This window comes from Ictidomys tridecemlineatus, chromosome 6, assembly GCF_052094955.1.
Source record: "Ictidomys tridecemlineatus isolate mIctTri1 chromosome 6, mIctTri1.hap1, whole genome shotgun sequence".
Lineage (NCBI taxonomy): Eukaryota > Metazoa > Chordata > Mammalia > Rodentia > Sciuridae > Ictidomys > Ictidomys tridecemlineatus.
Genome location: NC_135482.1, coordinates 62,498,990 through 62,521,746, shown reverse-complemented (window position 1 = coordinate 62,521,746; position 22,757 = coordinate 62,498,990). Strand labels below are relative to the sequence as shown.

General features: G+C 50.3%; 1 protein-coding gene across 1 annotated transcript; it reads right to left on the bottom strand.

Moving 5' to 3' along the window:
- Positions 1-1,543: 1,543 nt before the first annotated feature.
- Krt5 (keratin 5) lies at positions 1,544-7,173 on the bottom strand. Its single transcript, XM_005324992.4, has 9 exons — positions 6,512-7,173; positions 5,735-5,949; positions 4,927-4,987; positions 4,724-4,819; positions 4,416-4,580; positions 3,943-4,068; positions 3,464-3,684; positions 2,656-2,690; positions 1,544-2,205 (listed from the first exon to the last, which is right to left on the bottom strand). Exons 1-9 carry the CDS (start codon positions 7,058-7,060, stop codon positions 1,904-1,906), a joined length of 1,770 nt encoding a protein of 589 aa, XP_005325049.1. The 5' UTR covers positions 7,061-7,173; the 3' UTR covers positions 1,544-1,903.
- Between the last annotated feature and the right edge of the window lie 15,584 nt (positions 7,174-22,757).

Below are 22,757 nucleotides of genomic sequence, written 5' to 3'. Positions count from 1 at the left end.
AAATTTTTTAAAAATATTTTATTTTATTTATTTGTATGCGGTGCTGAGGTTGAGCACAGGGCCTCACACATGCTAGTAAGTGCTCTACCACTGAGCCACAACCCCAGCCCCCAAATTATTCTTTAAGTAAAATTTTTAATAGTTTATACATCAAAAAGTTTAAAAGTTGTGCAGATTAACCTAGGGCCATTTCTATGTAGGTTCTGAATTTACATTTACATCTGCTGAAATAAACATTGACAAACCTTAGTCCTTACTGGAGCTCAAATTACACTTATACCTGGGGATCCCACTAAGCTTAAACAAGGTGCCCCATGAGGAAGTTTACAAGTATACAATAGAGAACAGAGGCACCTTAACTTAGTTATCAGAATTATTGACTCCTACATTTTGGTGAGAGAGAAATTCTCATGCTCATTCTCCATGACCATACCATCTCCTAAGAAACCCCATATTGAACACGGACAGTCTGGGTCCATGAGTAATAAATTAAAGTTTAACTAAGTCCTTGGCACCTACAAAGTGGCTTAACAAAATTGGACTTGGTAGATCTTCCCCCAGTTAAAATAGTTAATATGCCAAATGTAAATTAAAATGAGGCCTTCAAGGAGTGCATCCCATTGTACAGGATATACTTAGAGAAAGGATGATTACACCCACTGATTCTTCATTCAATAATATAATGTGGCCTATTTTTAAACTTGAAAATAATGAATTGTGCCTCACGGTGGATTACCACAACCTTAATGCAATGGTCACATCTATGATTCCATATACAACATTATTGAAATCATTGTATATAATCAGCACCTGCTTGTGAATTTGGCTGGTAATATTCTACTCAGTGTCCATTAATAGTTATCACCTCTGAAGGGACACACTATGACTTTTTCAAATATCTGAAGCACCTCAATAGCCTGGTCATTGCATAGAGTCTTTGCAGGCAAGATGTTGCGTGCACCTGACTTTGTCTAGGATCATGGATATGATTGACACGGAGGAAGACTCCTCCAAAGGAGTTCATTTTATACAAATACTAAGGACATATAAACACTCCTAAAGAAGCTTCCCTAATGATGGTGTGCCATTTTCCCACACAGTATAAGATCCTGCCACCTTGGTGAAATACCTGAAATTACATTGACATGTAACAGCTATTGACCGTCTCAACACCTACAATATTAAAGGAGACACAATATCTTTTAGGGCTTTTTGAGTTCTGAAGGCAACATTTTTTTTCATTTACCAATGTTACTTAAGTGCCCTTATTTGCATATTGGCAAAAAGCTCTAAAATCTGTCAAAGATGCAATGAATCTTAGACATTCTCATTGGTGCCCTGCACTGATTCCTCCACTGCAGAGGCTTTACCAACCTCCCCTAATGCCTCATGGAGTCTCTGGACCACCTGTGATGGTTACTGTCCCTCCAAGGTATCCTGTCCTCCCTGTGAACCATTAAATGACCATCACATCTTCACAGATTGACCCTCAGGGGTCTCTAGGCTGATGGAAGACCTGGAAAAAACAATTCTGCACCATAGCTTATATTAGAAAAGCATTTTATTGAACACACTCTGGAGGTATTCAGAACCAGGTTAAAATTGGGGTGGGCACTGGGGTGGGGATTCTGTTTTGCTGGCTTAGATGGTGGAAAACTTTAGATTTTTATGTCCCAAGGACCATGTTACAGGGAACTAAACACTGATTTGAAGCAAAATATAGAATTGTGACATGAGAGACCAGAGACTGGGAATTGGGTCCACAAAGAATGTGGTTCTGCAGTAGACTGGGCCTAGACTACTCTCCAGAAAAAGAGAAAACTTGGCTTGGGCAACTGCTTAGCAGAGGCGGCTCCATCGCTGGGGCTGCCCTTGGGAGGCGGTGACCTGCAGTGGGCTCTTCTTAGCTCTTGAAGCTCCTCCGGGAGGAGGAGGTGGTGGAGACAAATTTGACGCTGGAGCCGCTGCTCCCGCCACTGCCAAAGCCCATTCCCATCCCTCGGCCGCTGCTGGCACTGAAGCCAGAGCCCCCCACACTGAGCCCACCGCCCAGACCAACACCCCCACTGCTGCTGGAGTAGTAGCCACCGCCACCTCCACCAAGACCACCGCCCAGGCCTCCACCAAGGCCTCCTCCAAAGCCACTGCCTCCTCCAAAGCCGCTGCCACCGCCGTAGCCAGAAGAGACACTGTTTGTGACGACAGCTGCAGGGAAAGGAGAAATGAGTGAGACTACTGATCTTCAGATTGATTCTACAGGGCCAGCCTGTTTGATCCTGCCAGTTAATGGAGCACTACCTCTGGTCGCTCTTACAGAATCACACAAGAGGCCCAGAAGAACTGTCATTTAGCTAACATCCCCCACAGAAAGCAGGTGGACATAAGATGAAAGCATGGCGCTAGGTACTCCAGAGGTAGGTACAGGGTCCAAAATGTATATGCCACATGACCTCCCTTTTAAGAGAAAAGACACAAGCTACTTTGCTTCATGTCCTAATCTATGTTCTGTCCCCTGCATCACTTGCTTTTCACTAGGTGTGTTAATAACCAAATATTGGGGAAGGGGATGTCTGGTATCTAGAAACAGCAGATTCTGAGTTAGCACCAGGTATCCTATATTATCATCATTGTGAATGTCTGCTCAAAGTTACTTACAGATATTGACTGGTCCAACGCCTTCTCCGCTCAGTCTAAAAGAAAATAAATTGGAATGAATTAAAAATTCCCCAAAGATAGCATTAGTCTATGTGGCTACATCCCATAGTTGTGATTAGAGGTCATTCCAGAGCTAGGGTCTGCATCCCCAAAAGACCACGAAGTTAGAGGAAGAGGGAGCCCTCTGAAGGGACTTTCCAATGAACAGGGTTTAACCAGACAACAGATTGTCAAAAGAAGATTATAATTCATATTGTCCTCCACCCATTTTACCAAAAGCATGAGTAAGAGGTTGTGGGAAATAAGAGTACGCACACAGCAGTTTTTGCCTTGGAGGAGCTTACGTTCTGTGATAGAACTCGGCCTGGACAGAAAGTAGGCAATGGACAGTGTCCGAGATTCAAGAAACTAGAGTAGTTTGAGAATCCAAAGGCAGGCAAGCTTAGCTCAGCTGGAATAATTAGAAAAGGCTTCTGGCAAGAGGAAGTACTTAAAGAATCAGAAAGACTAGAATGAAGGTGGGTGTGGCTCGGGCACTGAGGTCTCCAAAGCCATGAAAGAAAGCAGGCAGAGGACAATACTCAGGTCACTTTTCTGAAATTACTTAATTGGAGGGAGGCAGCACTCAGTGATATTGGTAGTGGGGAATAAGCCAGAAAAGTGAGTTGAGACCTACAATATGCTCATGTGTCAGTTGAAATGGGTGGGTGGTGTGGTCACTTGTGTGTGTGTGTGTGTTTTACACCCTGTAGTGGAGAAGCTCCACTTCATCAAATGGGAGGCCATCCTGGGCCCACAGTCAGCCCACCTGCACTCCTCGCCCTCCAGCAGCTTGCGGTAGGTGGCGATCTCCACGTCCAGGGCCAGCTTGGTGTTCATGAGTTCCTGGTACTCCCTCAGCAGCCTGGCCATGTCCTGCTTGGCCTTCTGCAGGGCCTCCTCCAGCTCTGCCAGCTTGTTCCTGGCATCCTTGAGGGCCAGCTCTCCACGCTGCTCCGCATCGGCAATGGCGTTCTGCAGGTTGGCGCACTGCAAGGGGGAAGGAAGAGTGGGGACACTTGTGTAACTGAGCTGGGCCCGGGGTGTCTCTTTTTGACATTCTAGGTCAAGCAAATCAATCTGGAGCTCCAGAGAGAACTGGTGCATCTATCCTGGTCATGAGGAGTTATAGAACATTGCTGTGCGTGTGTGTGTGTGGGGTGGGTGGGTGTGGGTGTTTAGCAAGAGGAACACAAAATATGTCTCTCATTCAAAGCCTCTTCCTTGCCCTCTTTCACCTCATCCTACCTGCTTCTTGACATTGTCGATCTCAGCTCTCAGCCTCTGGATCATCCGGTTCATCTCAGAGATCTCATGCTTGGTGTTGCGCAGGTCGTCCCCATGCCGGCCAGCTGTCTGCTGCAGTTCTTCATACTGAGGCCACCAAGAAAAAAAGAAAGATCCTGTTACATGAGGGTGGAAAGCACTTTCTCCAAGTTCACAGAAAGGAACTACCAAGAGGTGGCATGGGTCAGGCTGATTCAAGTGAAATTGGTCTCAGATAATTTCTTCTCTACTGTTTTTGCTCTCCTAGAAACACTGGTATGACATTCTCTTTCAGGTTCTTGAGTTTGTATGGAAAATGTAACCATAACTATTCCCATAACTCAACCAATTGGCCTCAGCAAACCTCAGGAGCCACCTCCTTAGCATGGTCGTGGCCTAGAGTCTGAGACACAGCTCCATCCCCTCACTCCGGAGACATTTGCTAGAGCACCCACCTTGGTCTGGTACCAGGACTCAGCTTCAGTTCGGCTGCGGTTGGCAATGTCCTCATACTGGGCCTTGACCTCAGCGATGATGCTGTCCAGGTCCAGGCTGCGGTTGTTGTCCATAGAGAGGACCACAGATGTGTCAGAGATGTGTGTCTGCATCTGGGACAGCTCCTGCAGGGAGACTTGAAGTCAGTCATCTGATTTTGCATTTTCTTAATGTCAGTTCCATTCAAATCTTCTATTTATTGGGGGGCAAAAACTTGAGGAAAAAAATAATAACCACCCATATAAAAAAATTTAAGTAAGTTTCTCACCGCATCAAAGAACATTTTCATGAAATTTATCTCATCCATCAGGGCATCAACCTTGGCCTCTAGCTCCACCTTGTTCATGTAGGCAGCATCCACATCCTGGGAAAATGGGAGTGTTTGGCATCACAAAACGTCCACCTGACTTAAATGACTCCACCCCAGGAGAGTGCCTGCCCCAAACTACAGGTTCCCTTCACCACACACACCTTCTTCAGCATCACAAACTCATTCTCAGCGGTGGTACGCTTGTTGATTTCATCTTCATACCTGGTGGTGAAAGGGACAGGAAGAATTTGTCAGATAATGAGGGACACTGGAGGGGTCTTTATTGTACAATGTGAGCCTACTTTCACATTGGAAAGGACTTCTTGTATCTCATAGGCAGAGAGGGAGTGGATGGAGTAGTGTGAGCCCTGGGCAAGGTCCTTACCTATTAGGATGCTGCCATTTCTGTAACTGTCTACCAGGTACTTAGTCTGTTATCACTATAATTCAGTTGCTTCTAGACTATTCCTGTGGAAAAACCATGCTGTTTCCCTTCAACATCATATCTAGTCAGCTTTTCTAGTGATTTTGTCAGCATTCAGAGCCTTTAAAAACATAAACAAAACCATGAAGTAGCTGGTTCATATGACTAAGGAAATTGTTTGAGCCTCCAAATTGGGATACATGATCAGTTCTTGCTTTGAAGGGAAGCCACCAAAAGTCCATGCCGTATATTTTGGGAGGACTATGGAGGAAAGCCCAGGGACCAAGGATGATAGGCTGGCACATTTCACCAGGTGGTATCAAGGCTGCTGTGCCCTTGGCTCTGACTGTTGGCTAAGTGCCTGACTTAGCCTGGGGTTGGAACTTTCTAAATATGGACTGGGATTCTAGGATTTTCTTTTTAAGTACTGTAGCTATCTACAGAAGGTATATGCGTCTAGTAAGGCATAAGCAGAAGGCTGGTTACAAACTGATCTGGCACAAAGAAGATATCAATGCCCTTGTCTCCACCCACCCCTGACTCACTTGTTCTTGAAATCCTCAACCAGGTCCTGCATGTTCCTCAGTTCTGAGTCCAGGCGGCCTCTCTCCCCAAGGATCCCATCCAGCTGCCTCCTGAGGTTGTTGATGTACTGCTCAAACAAAGGCTCTAGGCTCTGCCTCACAGTCTTGGTGCCCTGCTCCTGGAGCAGGGTCCACTTGGTGTCGAGGACCTTGTTCTGCTGCTCCAGGAAGCGCACCTGGAGGGGAGCAGAGTGTGAAGAAAGAAAAGCTTGCATTTTTGTTTCCATGTTCTCCTCACTCTTGTATGTCACCTGCGTCCCCTTAACTTTTCCATGTGCCCTGCCCTCCTGGGTCTCAGAAGGGAGGTTCAGAGTGAAGTACCCAACCTCCTTCCTCTAGGGAAGATGGGCCCATCCTGCAGGGCCCAGGAAAAACCTGGAAGAGCTGGCTGGAGCTGTGGGTGGCCTCCTGCTGAGAGCCTTGAAGGCACTCGGGCTGCCACCAGGTGAACACATCTGCCTTCCTGTGCCTCAGCCGTGTTACAGTGGGGCACAGAGCTTGTCTCTCTCTGCAGTAGTAATCATGGAGCCCTTTGTGGAACACCTTTGAATGAGAATTAGGCTCTGCCTGCCAGTCTAACTAAGAAAGGGGCCCCAAAATGCAGGACTCAGGAGCAAATGGGAACCTCTGCAAAATATCAAGGTATTTGCACAAAGCCTGAAAATTCTTCCCTCTCTCCTCCTTCTTTGGCATTTATTCAAGACTCTCAGCAGGTTTTTGGAAAGGGTCATGTCTTACCTTGTCGATGAAGGAGGCGAACTTGTTGTTGAGGGTCTTGATCTGCTCACGCTCCTCAGTCCTCACCCGCTGAATGGTGGGGTCGATTTGCAGGTTCAGAGGAGTCAGGAGATTCTGGTTGATGGTGACCTCTTGGATGCCTCCAGGGGGGCACACAGGGAAGCCAGCGCCCCCGTAGCCACCACCACCAAAGCCAGCTGCACCACCGAGCCCAAAGCCACCACCACCAGCTCCACCGCCAAAACCAAATCCACTGCCAGCTCCACCTCTGAAGCCAAAGCCGCCTCCAGCACCACCAAATTGGTTCCTGAAGCTTCCACCGCTAGTGCTGAAGGAAATCCTCTTGGAGCCCCCCAGATTGTAGAGGCTCCGGCTGCCAAAGCCACCTGCTCCATAAACACCCCCAAGGCTGACCCTGCCACCACCGCCACCCCCGGACCGGGACACGGAGGTAAAACTGGTGCGAGAGACAGACGGGGTGATAGCAGAAGCAGCACTGAAGGAGCGGCTGCCCCCACTCCGGAAGGACACACTCGACTGGCGAGACATGATGGCTTGTTCCTGGTGGAGCAAGAGTACAGGGCACTAGTGGGGCAGGAGGTGCTGGAGAGAACAGAGCACAGCAGGACGCAGTGGGTGGCTCTGTTCCCCAGGAACTGCAATGCCCCTTTTTATCCCCTCAGAACTGGGCTGGGCGGGAGAGCTGTCGGGCTGTGAATGATTAAGTGGGCTGGGCGTGCCCGGGGGGCAGCTGTGAGCTCACCCCTCACACCTGCACTATGGTGCGGGGCGCAAATGCTTTCTTCCTGGCAGGCTCTGCTCAGTTAGAAATAACCTTGCCTTGCAGCACTGATCTCTTGGCAGCAAGTCGGCCATGCTGCCAGATAGTCTCTCTTCACCATGGGGCCTGGGGGCTGTGGACAGCCCAAGAAGGATTCCAGAAAGTAAGGGGTCATTTGGCCATGGCCACTGTCCTAGGGCAGACTGAGGACACTGTTCACCATCTCAGCATAGTGCATGCTGACCTTCCAGCTTCAGGGACACTGTCCATCAGTGGAGGAGGTGGGGGACAAAGCGAGTCCCCCACCTGCCAGTGATATGCTCTTCTAACACTTTGCTAGGTGGGAAGTTGCTACAGGGACTTGAGCTCTTGGAAAGGCGATTCTTTTGAGGCCTTATAGCTTGTGTATGTGCCAGAGGGAGAAAGAGAGTCCAGTCCTTTTCTGCATAAGTTCTTTCTTGTGGGAGGTCCAGTTATCTCAGAGCCCATTGGACAGATTTATCTGCAAGGTTCAAGCCAGAAAAGTGCTCCCAAGTCCCAGACTCCAGAAATAGAGAATGTGGGAATCCTCAACCTGGCTATAGACCACCTTGCCCTCTTTGTGGCCAGGTCTCTCCCTCCACAGCTGCTCCTAACTCAGCATTTTGTGTCTGTCCTTTCCCTTGCTCTTTGTCCCCGTTAAGACCCTGAAGGGACATTGCAAACCCAGAGATTCCACCCAGTCCTTAAAAAAGCCTTAAAATTCTGCTGGAAATCACGCCTCTTCACGGGGAACTGCTCTGTCGGTTCCCCAGCAGCACCCCCAGCCCCCCAGGTGTGTTCCAGCAAGCTCTCAGTTATTCCAGGAGGGAAGAAATGAGTCATTGAATCTGTTGATACAGGCTGAAGGCTGCCACAAACACATACCTGCAGGAGCTTCTAATCTCATCAGAAACATGTCGAGGATCTGCCGACCTGTTATAACGGCGAACCGCTCTGTTCCAAGCAGCGGGAATCGCTGTGCTTTTTTTGTAAGCTCTAGCCCAAAGTTTTCTTTGGGGCCAAAAGAATAGAAAATGGAATTCTAAGTCGTGGATTGTCCTACCAGAGAGCCTAATCAGAGCAGGTGTGGGGACCAGGCAGCTGGCATAATAACCCAATAGTTGCTTTAGGGAGAGCTCCCTAAGATCACCTCTGCACAGTTTACTTGATCAGTTTGGGTGCCAGGTGGAAGAAGGGGATTGTGGTCAGATTCTAGCAAGTGTCTGTCCCAAGCCACACCCTCTCTTTTTGGCTACAAACTTGAGTGGGCGTCACATCTCTACCTCCCCTCAAGTAGGGACCTTCTGTCAGGACAGTGCTTAAATTGTGAAGAGTTTGGGCCCCCTTGGCTGCAGCCAGAAGTAGGGGTACCGGGGCAACAGGTTCAAAGCCAGAGGGGACATGTTCCCAAGAGCAAAGGTATCGGGACCCGCCCAGGCTCAGAAATATCTGGACGGGGACTGTGGTTGAATACAAGGAAGCCAAGGCTGTGGGAAAGCAATTCTACCGTGCTAGATGGTGATTGCTCACCAGAGAGAAAGCAGCTGACAGATGAGTCTCTGCAGACAGACAGACACTGGCCAGAGCTGGTCTCTCAGGACTTAGACAATGAGGTTTGCATGCCTCTTTCCCTGGAACATTTCCGAGACTCTCAGAAATGAATGTTACTGAATTCACCAATTTCATACATTGTGGCCTTGCCGAGAGCAGGCGTGAGTGTCCCGAGACTAATCTGGGGCCTCAGCCCTGATACAATAGGTCCCAGCTTGAAGCAAGTGTCTGGGGGCTCCTAGCGGGAGTCCCGCCCCTTCATTGGAAGATCACTATCAGGGCATGTCTGCTACATACACATACACACACACAGACAGACAGGTCCTGGGTACAGTCCCCACTGCCCTTGGGGAAGCCCCACCCTTCCTGAGACAGTGGGACATTCTCTTCTCCCCATTCATCCTCCTCCCAGCTGGGTTGTAAAGAAAGAGGACTTGGTAGGTAGGACAGGAATGCATTCTGGCCAGTTTGAGAATGGCTACAATGTGCCAAGCTCAGATCCAGATGACAGAGACCATTGGTGTGTGGGTGGCAAGTAACTGTAGCAGGGAGTGTTGGGGAGAAGCAGCACTCTGTCCCTTTGACTTGGTGGGAACCTCCAGGCAGGGCAGCTCTCCCACCCTGCCAGACCTGGGCAGGTGTAGGTAATGGAGAAGCCCCCGTGGGGAGTTGGGCACCCAGCCCTTGCAGAGGGGAGCCCCACCCAGCCTCCAACCTCTGTGACAGGAAAGGAGGGATTATATTGAGTCTCCAAGCTCCTTAGCTGGGCACCCCAGAGGGAGTTACCAAGACTTGGTCAGGCATGCTACTGGGCTTCTCCCGGCATTGTTCCCACTGTCAGCAAAATGAGGGCAGGACTGACAGATCTCTCTAATAGCTGCCTGGCTGGTGTCCCCAGAGAAAGAGGCAATAAGATGGCTCCTTGGCATTCCTCATGGAGAAGCGTGGGAAACATAGACTCTGGACAACACTTCCCAGGCAGCAGGAAATATAGGCCACAGGCAAGGAGGAAAAGTAAAATCTTCAACACCAGCTCAGGACTCTCCTTGGAGCCCACACCCCAGTCTGTATATCTTTGGTGGAAGATAGAAGATAGAAAACAATACCCAAAATCATGGTTTTGCAGATGTCCTCCAGGCCTGCCCAAACAGTACAGTCCCAAGGTTAGGGACTTGGCATCATACACACACACTCAGCCCAGTCTTGATCCATAAAACTTTTCTGAATTGTATGGACAGACATCTCTATCCACTCCTCCCTTCAAGGTCCCCAGTGCTTAGCTGAGTCCCAGAGTCCTGCTCACCTGCTTCTGTCTCTGGGTCCAGTCTACAGGGCCAGTCTTTTGTCCCCTGCAGACTGAGCACCTTCTGATGACAGAGGCCATGACTCCGTTTTTTGAATTTCCCTCCATCCTTCTCCTATCCCCGACCTGACAGCATCCCGCATCTAAGCCCCCTGAGGGCTCTCATGTGTAGCCCCTGCCTCAATGTCCCTTCCAGGAGGAAAGAAAGCAGTAATATCCTTATCTCTGCAGTTCTTCCACCCTATGCATGTTCCACACAAAAACTGAGGAACAATAGTTGAGTTGTGAGTCACCTATTCATTGGGCTATGGTTGGCAACCCCATCTGGGAGCCTGGAGCCAGATTTGCAGGATGGGGAAGGGCAGATAAAGCGGTGTGCCAGCCCCAGACAACTCTCCACAAAGCCCTACCCTCGGGGAGGAATTGAGGGAAGAATTTTCCTATCTCCACCCAAAGCTACAGGAGTCCTGCCCTTACCCCAACTCGGGCCCAGCTTCAATTTCAGCTGAGTTCTCAGGACTGCGGGGAGCTGGGGAACAGGCCCCTCTGGGGATCTGGGAATTTAGATGTACCACCCCTCCCTCATTCAGCCAAGGTAGCCAGAGGGTGCTGGGAACCACACCTAGCCTCTCTAGGACTCTCAGGCTCCAAGTCTGAAAACAGGCCTGGGTAGAAACACAGATTCCAGAAGTAAAGCAACCACTCGGTCTTGGCTCAGGTGGGCTTTGGAGGCAGTTCCCAGCTGCCATTATGGAGTTAGAGTAGAAAGCAGGGATTGAGTTTTCTCACACAGGTGGTTCACGTAAATGTGGGTCACAGCACAGATACAAAAGCTTGTGATCCCGCTCTGGGCTCTGTCTTAGTCCTAAGCCAATCCTCGAAATGTTCTGGAATGCCAGGGCACCCTAGACACACTGCCTGGACTCTCACTACACAGTTTCCCTGTGACCCACAGTTAGAAGGAAAGGCTGCGTGGGCTGGGATTTTAACCTGGAGCTGGCTGAGGCTGAGCTGGGATTGTGGGGTGAACACACAGGGGGCTGTGGGGCACAGCCTTGGCCTCCTCCCTCAGAGCTAGCAGGCGACGGTGCTTGTGGAGCCAGAGCTGCAGAGCAGAGCTCCCAGCTTCCCTTCAACAGGCCCCTGCAGGTCTGCGGAATGTTCTTCTCTCATTTGAAGGGTGTTTTGCCAATGCATACCAAGTTCTTGAAAATCCCCCTTGGTTGATTGAAACTATGGGCTGGAAATCAACAAATACTTTAATTAGTCAGAGGGACTAAGAAAAGGATATACCTGTACAGCAAAAACCTCTGGGCTTTGCTTTCCATACAGGGTGGTTTTCAGTTTTAGACAAACACATAGGAATTACAATGTGTCAGGAACTGCCCTAACATCATTGATACATCTGTAATTGTGAACTTGCAAAGAAGAGCTTTACCATTTTCTTAGGGTTTGCTCTGGTCCTCACAGGTGGGTCCAACTGCACCTGGGAGTCTGGGATTGCAGCCTTCCTCCTCAGTGGAGGCAAGGCCACACTTCCTTTGGACCAGGCTGTGTCCCCATGGGGTCAGAAGCGTGGAAGGAGGCCTGTCCTCATTCTTTACCTGCCCCATGTTCCTTCCTTTCCCAGAAGCTGCAGCTCAGGATGGGAAGGCAGAGGTAGAAGTGGAGCTGCCTTCTCTGGGGGCTTCTGCTTGGCTGACCACTTCCTCATTCTGAGATGCAGGCAGAGAGGACAGACTCTCAATTCCATGGCTTTCCCTTCCATTTTGGATGAGCTCCATTGACATGTGGTTGAGTAAGTACAGACAGTGATAATCGAAGGGTGAAGAAAGGTCAGCAGATGACAGCACTGAGGGTGAAAATGGTAGCTTTCCCAGGGGGATGCCAGGAAACACCGGAGAGTGTGGGCAGCCCTCAGGTCAGATGGACGTCTTGTCAGCCGTGGTCCTGCCCTCTGCAGTCACTCAGCTCTGGTTTGCACATTTCACAAGTTTGACCACTGACTGAACTTGCTCACTGTCCACACAATGTCCAAGGAGCTGAGGAAAGAGATCATGCACAAAGCCTCATAACAATCATTGGATCTTGTATGCTTTGAGCAATGTGGGGTGTGCAGTGAGCACTTCTGGACTTTGGTTGTTTTTCTCTGTTGTCCCCCATTTTCTTCCTACATGCCAGGTGAGGACAGGGCCAAGTCCCCTCCCTGGATCTCCTTGCTAGGCTCAGGATGGTAACCCACACTGTCCTATGATGGCTAATCTTCATTATCAAGTCGATTAGGACATTTCTGGGTGTGTCTGTGAGAAGATTGGCTTGTGCGTCAGCCAACTGAGTGGAGAAGACCCACCCTGAACGTGAATAGCACTGTCCAATAGACTGGGGGCTGGGTGGAATGAAAAAGCAGAAGCGGGTAGCTGGGACTCTGCACATGCTTGATCTTTCTTGAATAGAGGCTCTTTTTGCTTCTGGCACTGCCCATGATATCAGACTCCAGATTTGTCAACCTCTAAAGATAAACAGGACTGTGTCTTCAGTCCCTCTTGTTCTGACACCTCCAGCTTCTTGGGCTGAGCCGCTACTGGCTGGGCCAAGCTTTAGCCTTGCTTTCCAGCATGAAGGCTGCCAGTGTGAACTGTATTGGGGGACAGGGCGGGGGTGAGGGTGGGGTACCAGGCATTGAACCCAGGGCACTCAATCACTGAGCCACATCTCCAGCCCTTTTTATTATTTTAATTTTGAGACAAGGTCTCACTCAGTTGCTTAGGACCTCACTAAGTTGCTGAGGCTGGCTTTGAACTTGCAATCCTCCTGCCTCACTCACTCTCAGCCTCTCTGTTGCTGGGATAATAGGTGTGTGCCACCATGTCTAGCTCCAGTGCAGAACTCCTTGTGTCTGATCATGGAAGCCAAGCCAGTAACTTCTCTTTTATATGTATTCTAATGATCTGTTCCCCCGGAAAACCCTGACTAACACCGCTCGTGACATGGCTGGCTGTGCAAAGGCTAGGTTAGAGCATCCTGCCTGACTTGGTTTCAGAAAAAAAATCTCAGTCCCCCAGTGATCCATCTGTGGAGGAGGAGGCTGAGTCCAGAGAGGTGAAGACGTGGCCCCAAAGCTCTCAGCGAGTTGGGATTAGACAGGTCTAGTCCCCGGCCTGCCCTGCACACTGTTTACTGTCCTATGGTGCCATGCCTGGCCTCAGCAAAGGCCCATTTCTCTTCTACTCTGAGGCTGCAGTCTCTTGTCCCCTTCAGAGAACAATCTCCTGAGGGCTTTAAGGATGGAGGGGGCAGACTGACAGTGATTTTACTACTCTCTGCCCCTTCCCTGTACAGAGCTCTGACGAGTTCTGGCACCTGGGTTTCCAGGGAAGAGAGGGCTCTGAGCCAAAGCAGCATGAAATTACTTGCCACACCAGGACCCCAGGTGCCACCCGCCTGTGGGCAGTGCTGACCACAGAGGAAGGAAAGATGGGAATGCTTTCTGTCCTGCCTCCCTCCCCAGCCCTTGCTCCACTGTCTGATGTAAGGATACAAACAACACAACTCCACCTGCCCCATTCAGAACCCACCGTGCCCTGTGCCAGCTCCCCACAGAATCCCTGTCCTCTGAGACTGTCTTCCAAGGCTCCCATCTTTTGCTCAGTCCATTCACAAGCCCCTGAGTTCCCAGAGCCTTTGAGGCTTAACCCTTCTCTCCAGCCAGAAGGACCCATTCACATGCCCAGGGCCCATCCACCCACACCTACTGAGGGGTGGTCATGCTGAGTGCTGGTGGAGCCCTCCCTCTCCCTCTCCCCCTCAGAGCCTCCCCAACCCCAGAACATGAGGCAAACACCTGGATGCCTCCCAGGGAGTCTCTTCTAAATGGGTTAAATGTGGGTGATGACTGCTAGACAGGGTGCTTGCTCTGAAGCTCTGAACTTTCCATAATCCCCAAACTGCTCAAATCATGGGAAGGCCAAGGTCCCAGTCATGCTTTGTGTCATGGTGGAAGCTAAGAACCAGAGCCACATTTAGATAGCACTGACTCTGGGCCAGCTGTGGTTCTGATGTATTAACTCATTTAAATCTCTCAGCCTCACCAGGTAGGTCTATTATTATCCCCATTTTACAGGTGAGAAAGCTAATGTCCAAGTAATGGAGGACGGATGAGGCTGGACATCTGAGGAATTTTCAAGAGGCCAGTTTATTTAAGCTATAGCGGTTCAGAGAGGCGAATGCCTAAACATCTTGGATGATTGCATGATAGTGGGAGGAAACATACTCTTTGTCCCATAGTCTTAGGCCAGACAGGGGTTTTACAAGTTTTTACCAAGAAAATAGAGGTAAAATCTTTTTGCACAACAACCTTGATGGCAAGGTTGTCTGCAAACCTGGCATTTACAAGAAAGAGGAAGCTTCAAACCACAGTGCTCTCTGCAGAAGTCCCCCTGATATTGTGTTGACATTTTTTTGTTAAAAAAAAAATAATCTTTCTGACAAAAAGAGAAGCTTAATTATGGCAAGGGTCTTTTGGAAAGGGGCACCTGGTCTGCTTAAAGAGAGTAAGTAGCTGCTTAGTGACAGAGCTTTGGTGTGAACCCAGCAAGCGTGGCTCCAAAAGCCCTTGTCCTCACCATGGAGGACACACAGGTTGTTGGTGCATGACTGTAGAGAGGGCTGTTTCTGTGGAGGTTCTGGGCTCTGGCCAGCCTGTGAGGGCAGCAAACTCAGAGGGCCATAGCTGCCACTCAGCAGCCAGTGTGAGCCAGCTTCTTCCAGCAGCCCTGAGGAGAGGGACTGCTGACTGAGAGTAGAGATAAGGGGAGACTTTTGGGAATCCCCCTCCCCTCTGCAACTGCCGGAACCCAGGGGGAGGCAGCAAGGCAGGGACAGGCCTTCAGGGGATTGGAGTCCTCCCGTAAAACCCCCTGGGTGTGAAGCTGGGGGTCACTTACTGCTCTGGCTCCAAACCTGGGGCCCAGGTCCAGATGCCTCCTAGAACATTTTCTTCCAGATAGCCAAGAAGTGACCCCAAAACCTCAGAAATGGTCCAACCTTTAGCCATCCCTTCCATTTCTCAACTCTCCAAACCCTACAACCACTTACGGCCAAGACACCCTCATAGGTCCTCCAGAATTTCCCTCAGAATGAGCAAAGGTATGAGATGGGATAACCCAGCACCTGGGTGTGAGTTGACATTTTTGGTCTTTGGAATTGAACACACCTCCCAGGGCCTCACAGAGACTCGCCAGCTCCTTGCATGAGGCTGCCTCACTTAGAAAAGAAGCTAACCCCGTTTCATTCACATTTGCACACAAGACCTGAGTTCCTTCAGCCCTTTGAAGTGAATGGCTATGGACAGATTTGACACACTTTGCCTTACTTACTACTCCACATTACCCATAGGAGACAAGTGCCACTGCATTATTATCTCTTGCGAAGCTCAGAAGGGAATAGGCCTTATCTAAGACCACACATATAGTAAGTGCCATGACTGGAATTGGAACCAAGGTATAGCTTCTTCCAGAGCCTGCTCTCAACCAGCACCTGGTGGGGGTGTCAAGGGGACCTGGAAGAGCCCAATAACCCTATAATCTCCATCTGCAGCCCTTATACCAAAGCTGCCTCAAATGGCACCTCCCCTAAACAAAAATAGCACATCCTATGCAAACCAGCTTTGAGACACACCTGTGGGCCCACTGCCTCCTTCTAACCAGATCATCTCCTCAAAGCCCAAGCCCTACCATGAGGACCCCCAAACCACTGTGTCCCCTGCAAGATGAAAGACTCCCTAGATCTATGAGGCCCACTACGCTCTACTTGCCTGTCTGCCTTCCCAGGCAGCAGCCCTGCCAAAGAATGAACAAAAGCTCCTTTCACAATGACCTTCCCACCCTACCTGCCCTGCTTCCCTGCTTAGCTGCCCGCCTCAGAGTCCCAACTGGTTTCAAAGTCTGCCTGAGGTCTTGTTCCACTCATCAGCCTCCTCATCCTCCAGGCCCTCCCAGAAGGGATAGCCTCAGTGTCCAGAGCTGGACAGGCACTCAGCAGCCAGACGACATGACTTGTCCAGTCTTCTTGGGCAATCTCCAGCCGCCAGCTGACCTGGGCATCCCCGAGGGCTGGGCCCCCTCATTCTGGCGTCAACCATGGCCTGCTACAGGTTGGCACACTTCCCTCAGCAGAGAACAATAACACTTTATGGTCTGAAAGGCCTCAGACATAACATGGCTCCATTGTTTGGAGTCTGAAAAATGATCTCACGCTAACCCTGAGAACCAAGGTTATCCCCAGTCCCTTGGCAAAGTGGAGGCCTCCTTTGCTCAAGAACGTACAGTAGCTCCCACTGAGCCCAACTCCTCTTTCCTCTGGGCCCCCTTCCTTCCTATCCTTCCTTCCACCAATGATAGGAAGAATCGTGGCCCTCAAAGATGTCTGCATCCTTGTTCCTGCAACCTGTGGATATGTTAGGTCATATGGAAAAGAGGAATTAAAGCTGCAGGTGGAATCAAGGTTGTTGATTAGCTGAACTTTAAATAGGGAGATTATCCTGGAGTACCTGGGTGGGCCCAGTATAATCCCAAGGGGCCTTAAATATTCGAGAGGGAAGCAAGAAAGGAGGCTGGAGTGTTGCCCTGTGGGAGGAACTTGACCTGCTGACTTTGAGGAAGAGAGGAAAGGCACATGGACCGAGGTCTCTGGGCAGCTTCTGGAAACTGGAAAAGGCCAGGAGGCAGATTCTCCCCTGGAGCCTCCAGGACCTCAGCCCTGCCAATGCCTGACTTTAACCCAGAGAACCCTGTCCCAGACTCTGACCTCCAGATCTGTGACATAATAAAATTGTGTGGTTTTATCACTGACCCTGGGGTCATTTGTTCCAGAAGCAATGGGGAACCATCTCTAGATCCTTATGTCTCTCCAGATTCTGCTTCAGCAGAGAGAGAGAGAGAGAGAGAGAGAGAGAGAGAGAGAGAGAGAGAGAGAGAGAGAGAGCGCGCGCGCCTGGTCTTTACCCTCCACACTCAAGTCACTTTCTTCCAGCTTCAAGGTCACTTCTTCTGCCCATCCCTGAATTCTTCTCCTCATGGCTCACTCCTGCCCCTGAATGCTACCCTCCTGCCAAGTTCTACTGCTGATTCCCGGGTGTCACAGGCCCCACTTTGTTCCACCAGGCCCTGGCCTAGGTCTAGGGAACAACAAGGAGCAGGCTACCCTTGCCATCTACGAGGCTCCTCAGCTGGATGTGTGTCTGCTGCCCTGGGGTCTCTATGCATTTGGTGCTTTCTCTGCTGGTCTCAGACTGAGAACCCCAAGTCTCCAGTCTGGTACCGACCTTCTCTCCACACCCCTCCAAGTTCCCTTATCTCAGGGGTCAGCAGCAGCTGTGCCCGAGCTGATGTACAGGCTCAGTTCTCCTTCTGTGTGAGGGAGAGGAACAGGGGCTGGAGGGGGACCCACCCTCTGCAACCTCTGATGGGAGTGAACCATCCACCTGGGGTCTTGCCACTAGTGGTGGGTCCAGCCTCCTTGGTGAAAAGTGTCCCACTTTGCCAGTGTCCTCACTTTCCTTGAGGAAACTGGTCTCTTAGCAGCTTAGTAACCTCGTTTTGTGACCAAGTGACTGTCGATGACAGACTTTGTCCCCTCTATGTTCTCCTTCCATCATCTGCCACCACAGTTTCTCACCCTGGTGAGGCCAGGAAGGCAGGAGGTCTATTTGCAGGGACAAGTCTCTCCTGGAATATGACACCTGTCTGGCATCTCCCTGAGGATGTTGACCTGGTGGAGAGATGTAGGTGTTCCCAAGTGGAACTGCCCCTTGTGGGAGACAGTGGAAACCAACTCTGCCCCTCCTTACCCAAACAGCCCCAGAGGGAATGGGCTGTATCCACCTTCTTGTTGGCAGAGCATAGCCCGCTGCCCCCTCCCATGTTAGAATGTGCACAGACTCCTCCTTGAGGAGAAAAGGGTCTTGCCTGATAAATTGGTGACTGTCAGCTGAGAGCACAAGATCACGAGCTGGAAATAGCTCATGAATCCCACCCTCCACTTGACTCTATACCCTCAGGAGGGTTCCCACACCTGCATCCTCTCCACAGGCCCAGGGGGATGAACGTGGCCGATCTTGACTCTGCCACTGCAGAGGATAGTCCCTGAGTGGAGTGATATCTTGAGTTTGCTCCCTGAGGACATCATCCAGCATGGATGTTCTAATACCCAAATAGTAGGCTCAGATCAAATTGGGGCCCAGCTCATGAATCAGCTGGGCAAGGCCTCTGAAGACCTGCAGCACCATGAATTCTCTGCCTCAGTCAGACACCTGGGGTTGTGTTCAGCCTTGGGTTGGGCTGCAGGCTGGTCACATAACTGGTCTTCTCAGGTCCAGCCTGCAGTTGTTTTCTATGCATAGGAATCCTGAGCTGTCCTAGGCACCATCTGCATCCAAAACTAACTCTCCTGAGGGCTAAGAGAAGGACACCTCCTGCAAGGTTTCCTGGAGTCTGCACTCCGTGCTCTCATTCATCCTGGTCCCAGACGCAGAACTTGCCCTTTGATCGGCTTCGTAAGTTTCTCCCATCAGGGGCAAAGCTGCCCTTCAGAGACAATAGCCAGCCAGCTACCTGGCCCCAGACCTCAGCATGGGGGTGAGAACAGTGGTTCTATCTCCTTCCCCTCCTCTTGCCATACTACCTGGGAGCAGGGGAGTTGGGAACCTGGCCCTAGTCTCTCTAGACACCAGCCGAGTGCTTCGTTATGAGCCAAAATCAGCCTCCTCCAACATCCACTTCTACATCATGGTTCTGCTCTGTGGGGCTATGCAAAAAGCAATCGGTCCTTCTTCCCCTTTGACACATATTTCAATGTTTGGGGACATTTCTTAGCCATCACCCTCAATTCCAAGGACAGTGATTCTGAGGGTTAATAACATGGTCAGACTCCCAGCTACCTGCACTGCAGTGTCTGCCCCCCACCGCTCTCTCACAGCCCTCTGGAGCAGTGTGCCACCCTCCTAGCCAATACCCCTGGCCTGGGCCTGTTGGCCTCTCCAGAGGGTGCCCCTTTGGCCTCCTCTAATATTTATATCATTCTTTAAATATTTCCAAAGCTACGTCATTTGAGTGCCACAATTAGTATTTGGCCCATATTTACAGACCACTTGTACTATTACTATCTTTTGTCGTTTCTCTTTAAATTAGCTATGTGTCTATCTAGTATAATTGTTTTGGAAGAAAACTTTGTTAAATACTGGATTACACCTTTCTTAAGGTAGATCAAAATAACTCTATGTGAAATAGGCTGTGACTCAGCCTGAGAAGATGTCATGTGCCCGCAGTGCTGTGTGTCCCCCTCCCGGAAACACTGCTTTACCATGTCTCCACTCACATCTTCCCCTCCCCAAGCCTTTGCCCCTGTCTCCTGCCCAGCAGGCTCCGGTTTCCTCTTTGGGGAGTCCCGAGGAAGAGGATCCTCTGTTTCCTGGGTCCTGTGTTCACTGTCCAGCCTTACGCTAAGATCGCAGCCTTCTCTCATCAAGCGAGGGTCCTCCTCTCCAGCACTCAGGAGAAGGGTGGCCTGTGGGGGAAGGGTCAGTGTCCAGGCTCCTTTATAGCCAGGAATATCCAGCTGCAAACTGGGATGGATGGTAGGTACCTCTGGCCCACGGTCAGGGAGGTGGCGTGTGTGCTTCTGTAATTATATGACCGAGTGTGTGAAAACCACAAATGAGCACCTAGAAAGTCGAATTACAGTCCTTAGAAGGTGAGAGAGTGAATGCAGCTAAGGCAGCCTCTGAGCAGGCAGTCAAAACAACCAGGCGGTAGAGGTGGGGGGTGGCCCAGGGGTGTGTCGGGAAGAGGATGGTGGCTGAGGAGCACCTACCCCACCTGCCATAGGGAGCCCCTACTAGGGCTCTAGAAAGCACACTCAGCGGCGAGACCCAGGAGAAACTCCTGGAAAGCACCTCACCTCAGGGCACGCACCTCTCCTAGTTACTGAGCCCCACTTGGCCTCAGTGGAGCCCCAGTCCCTGCCCAGTACAGGGTGCTGAGTCTAGATCACCACCCTGCCCATCCCAGGCCCTTGTCATTGATCCCATACAGAGTCCCCAACTCCTCTGGGTGTCCTAAGGGCTCTCACTGCTCCAAGACTTGATTCTGTGACATTAGGTACCAGATGTGAGACCTAAGAGACAGAGAGGAAACTGTACTCTCTGCCCTCTTTACCACCAGGGTGGCAAAATGTAGGCTCCTGGCTGGAGATGCTAAGCATGTCTCATGGTCCCTCTGGCCCTTTATTTATGTAAGATGGGGATGCTAATAGGGTTCTTGAAGAGGATTTAATCAGGAAATATCTCTAATGGGCCTCGTCATGGTCTGACACAGAAGAAGCCACTGATACGCAATAATTATTCTCATTTGCCCTACTTTCAGTTTCTCCCATTCCCATCTCCCTGATGGGTTCTGACCCTCTCCTTTCCTATGTCACCCTTCTGTCCTTTGACACTTAGAGCTTGGCCTAGGTGCCAAGTTCTTCTCTGGATGTTCTCTGTGAGTGTGGGTGCTATATCCACAGGGCCCTACCCCAGATCCTCCCAGATAGCCTCTGCCCATGGAGTGAGCTATCTTCAGGGTCACAGTTCACCTAGAGCTACACCCACTTTTTTTTTAGAGCCCCTCAGTGAACTACAACCCCAGAATTCCCTCCCAGAGACCCCAGCCCAAGTCTAGGTCTGCATAGGCCTTGTTGGGTGTGTGGGAGACCTTGCATTTTTGGTTTATATCCCCCATGGGGTTTCTCCTGGCTGAAGTTAAGTCTCTCGAGAAGAGCATCATGGAATCCTTTACCCTTCCCACTCCTCTCCAAAGGGCACCAAGCCAAAGGGCGTCAAAGTCAAAACTTTTCTCGACCAATCTCTGCAGGACACAGTGTCCACTCGCCTATTCCTGAGTCCCCCTGCCAATCAGCACCCGCCTCGTCGCCAAAGCAACCCTTCTGAAGCCGAAGCTTGCAGGCTCAAGCTGCTGCTCTCTTCCTCTCCTTTTCTGTTCTCTCTCCTTTTCTTCGGGCAGCCCCCCAATAAAATCTCTTGGTTGAATTTCCCTCGCAGGTGAGTCACTCGCCTTTCAGGCCTCATCCAGGTCTAATTCCATCTTAAGACCGGGAGCCATCTCGAATCACAAAGTCATGAAAAGTTAATTTCTATTTTGCTATAAATTACTGGGATTTCTAAACTTGTTTGGAATTCCTTGAACTCACCCGTGCCTGGCTTTCCCTGACCAGATGACAACCCTCTCTAAAACCTTAGTGGCGTCTCATAAATTCTGATGTTGGGATCTGAATTCACTCCCTACCTGGAAATATCATGCCAGGTAGATCATTAACCTGCTATCTGCCTTTGTATTGTGCTTGTCAAAATCCTGTTAGCTGTAAGTTCTCAAGACATCCCCTTTTGCAAGTTTTTGAGCTCTAAATCCTTGTTCCTGGAAAGCTGGGGGAGAGGGGGCTGGTTTCTAGCCCGTGTTAGGAGAGACAGCCACTGATGAGCTCTCTTTGTGTACACAAATACAAGCTTACTTTAATTTGATTTAAAGTTGGAGTCGGTGGGTGGTCTTTTCTTTAGTCAGGGTTCAATACCTCCACAGAGCAGATGGCCTCCCTGGTGAGCACAGCTCTAGGCTGTGTGCAGGCTCTGCTTACAGCTTAGATGTCTTAACCTGAGGACAAAGCCAGGGGCCGGCTTCCAGCCGAGAGCTGGGATCTCCATCTGTCCCACTATGATCAGCCCTGGGAATGTGGGGAGCCCAAGAATAAGTACTCCATTAATGCCTGGACTGCCAGGTGGGTCTGTGGAGACCCAGAGCCTGGACCCAGGAGGGACAGAAGCACCCCTGCCTGGAGACCTTTGGGAAGTGGAGCTTTGTCTCAGGTTACTGACGGGTGGGAGCAGCCTGGGGCTGCCTGGGGCTCTCCTTGCTGGGTTCTGCTTGGTGCTTCCGGCCCCGTGGCTTGAGGACTGAGATACAGAGAAGAAGTCACTGGGCTGTCTCCCAAGGACACGTGAGGCAAAGCTGGGCCCAACTAGACCCTTTCTCAGAGGTGAATGGGAGCTAATTGTTCTTCAGTTTTTGTTGGTTTTGTTCTTAGGATCTTCATGATATCCGCCTCCTATTCCATGAGTTTCCTCCGGATGTCCTTTTAGAGTCCTGGGCCCAAGCATCTTCATATAAGGTAAAAGACGTTAGGCTCTTCTTCATCAATGATTAGCCTAGGTCCAAATATTAGAAATAGTTGCTGTCTGGTATAACCACATGAATGTGGGAATTTGGACATAAAGGCACAAATGACCCATATCCTTATCCATATAGAGTCACATAGAACCACCCAGCTATCTCTGTGGCCTTGGGAAGGCTATTTTAACCTTTCTGAGCCAAGATTTTCCCACCTGAGCTCCTGGCTTAGTATATCTCTAAATCTTTCCCACCCTTAAAACTGGTACATGTCCTCTTTACCTTCCTCTTTCTGAAGTCACACCAGAATCTCTTCTTCCCCCCAACTCTGCATGTTGTGGATCCTTTGATTTTGCCTTCACCTTTTCTGATACT

Excerpts from the sequence above, each read along its gene's own strand:
- Krt5 (XM_005324992.4), bottom strand. The coding sequence starts at position 7,060 with ATGTCTCGCCAGTCGAGTGTGTCCTTCCGGAGTGGGGGCAGCCGCTCC. Across the intron at positions 4,988-5,734 it reads GTTGAGGATTTCAAGAACAA|GTATGAAGATGAAATCAACA; the intron begins GTGAGTCAGGGG and ends TTTCACCACCAG. Across the intron at positions 2,691-3,463 it reads CTGGAGGGCGAGGAGTGCAG|ACTGAGCGGAGAAGGCGTTG; the intron begins GTGGGCTGACTG and ends ATTTTCTTTTAG.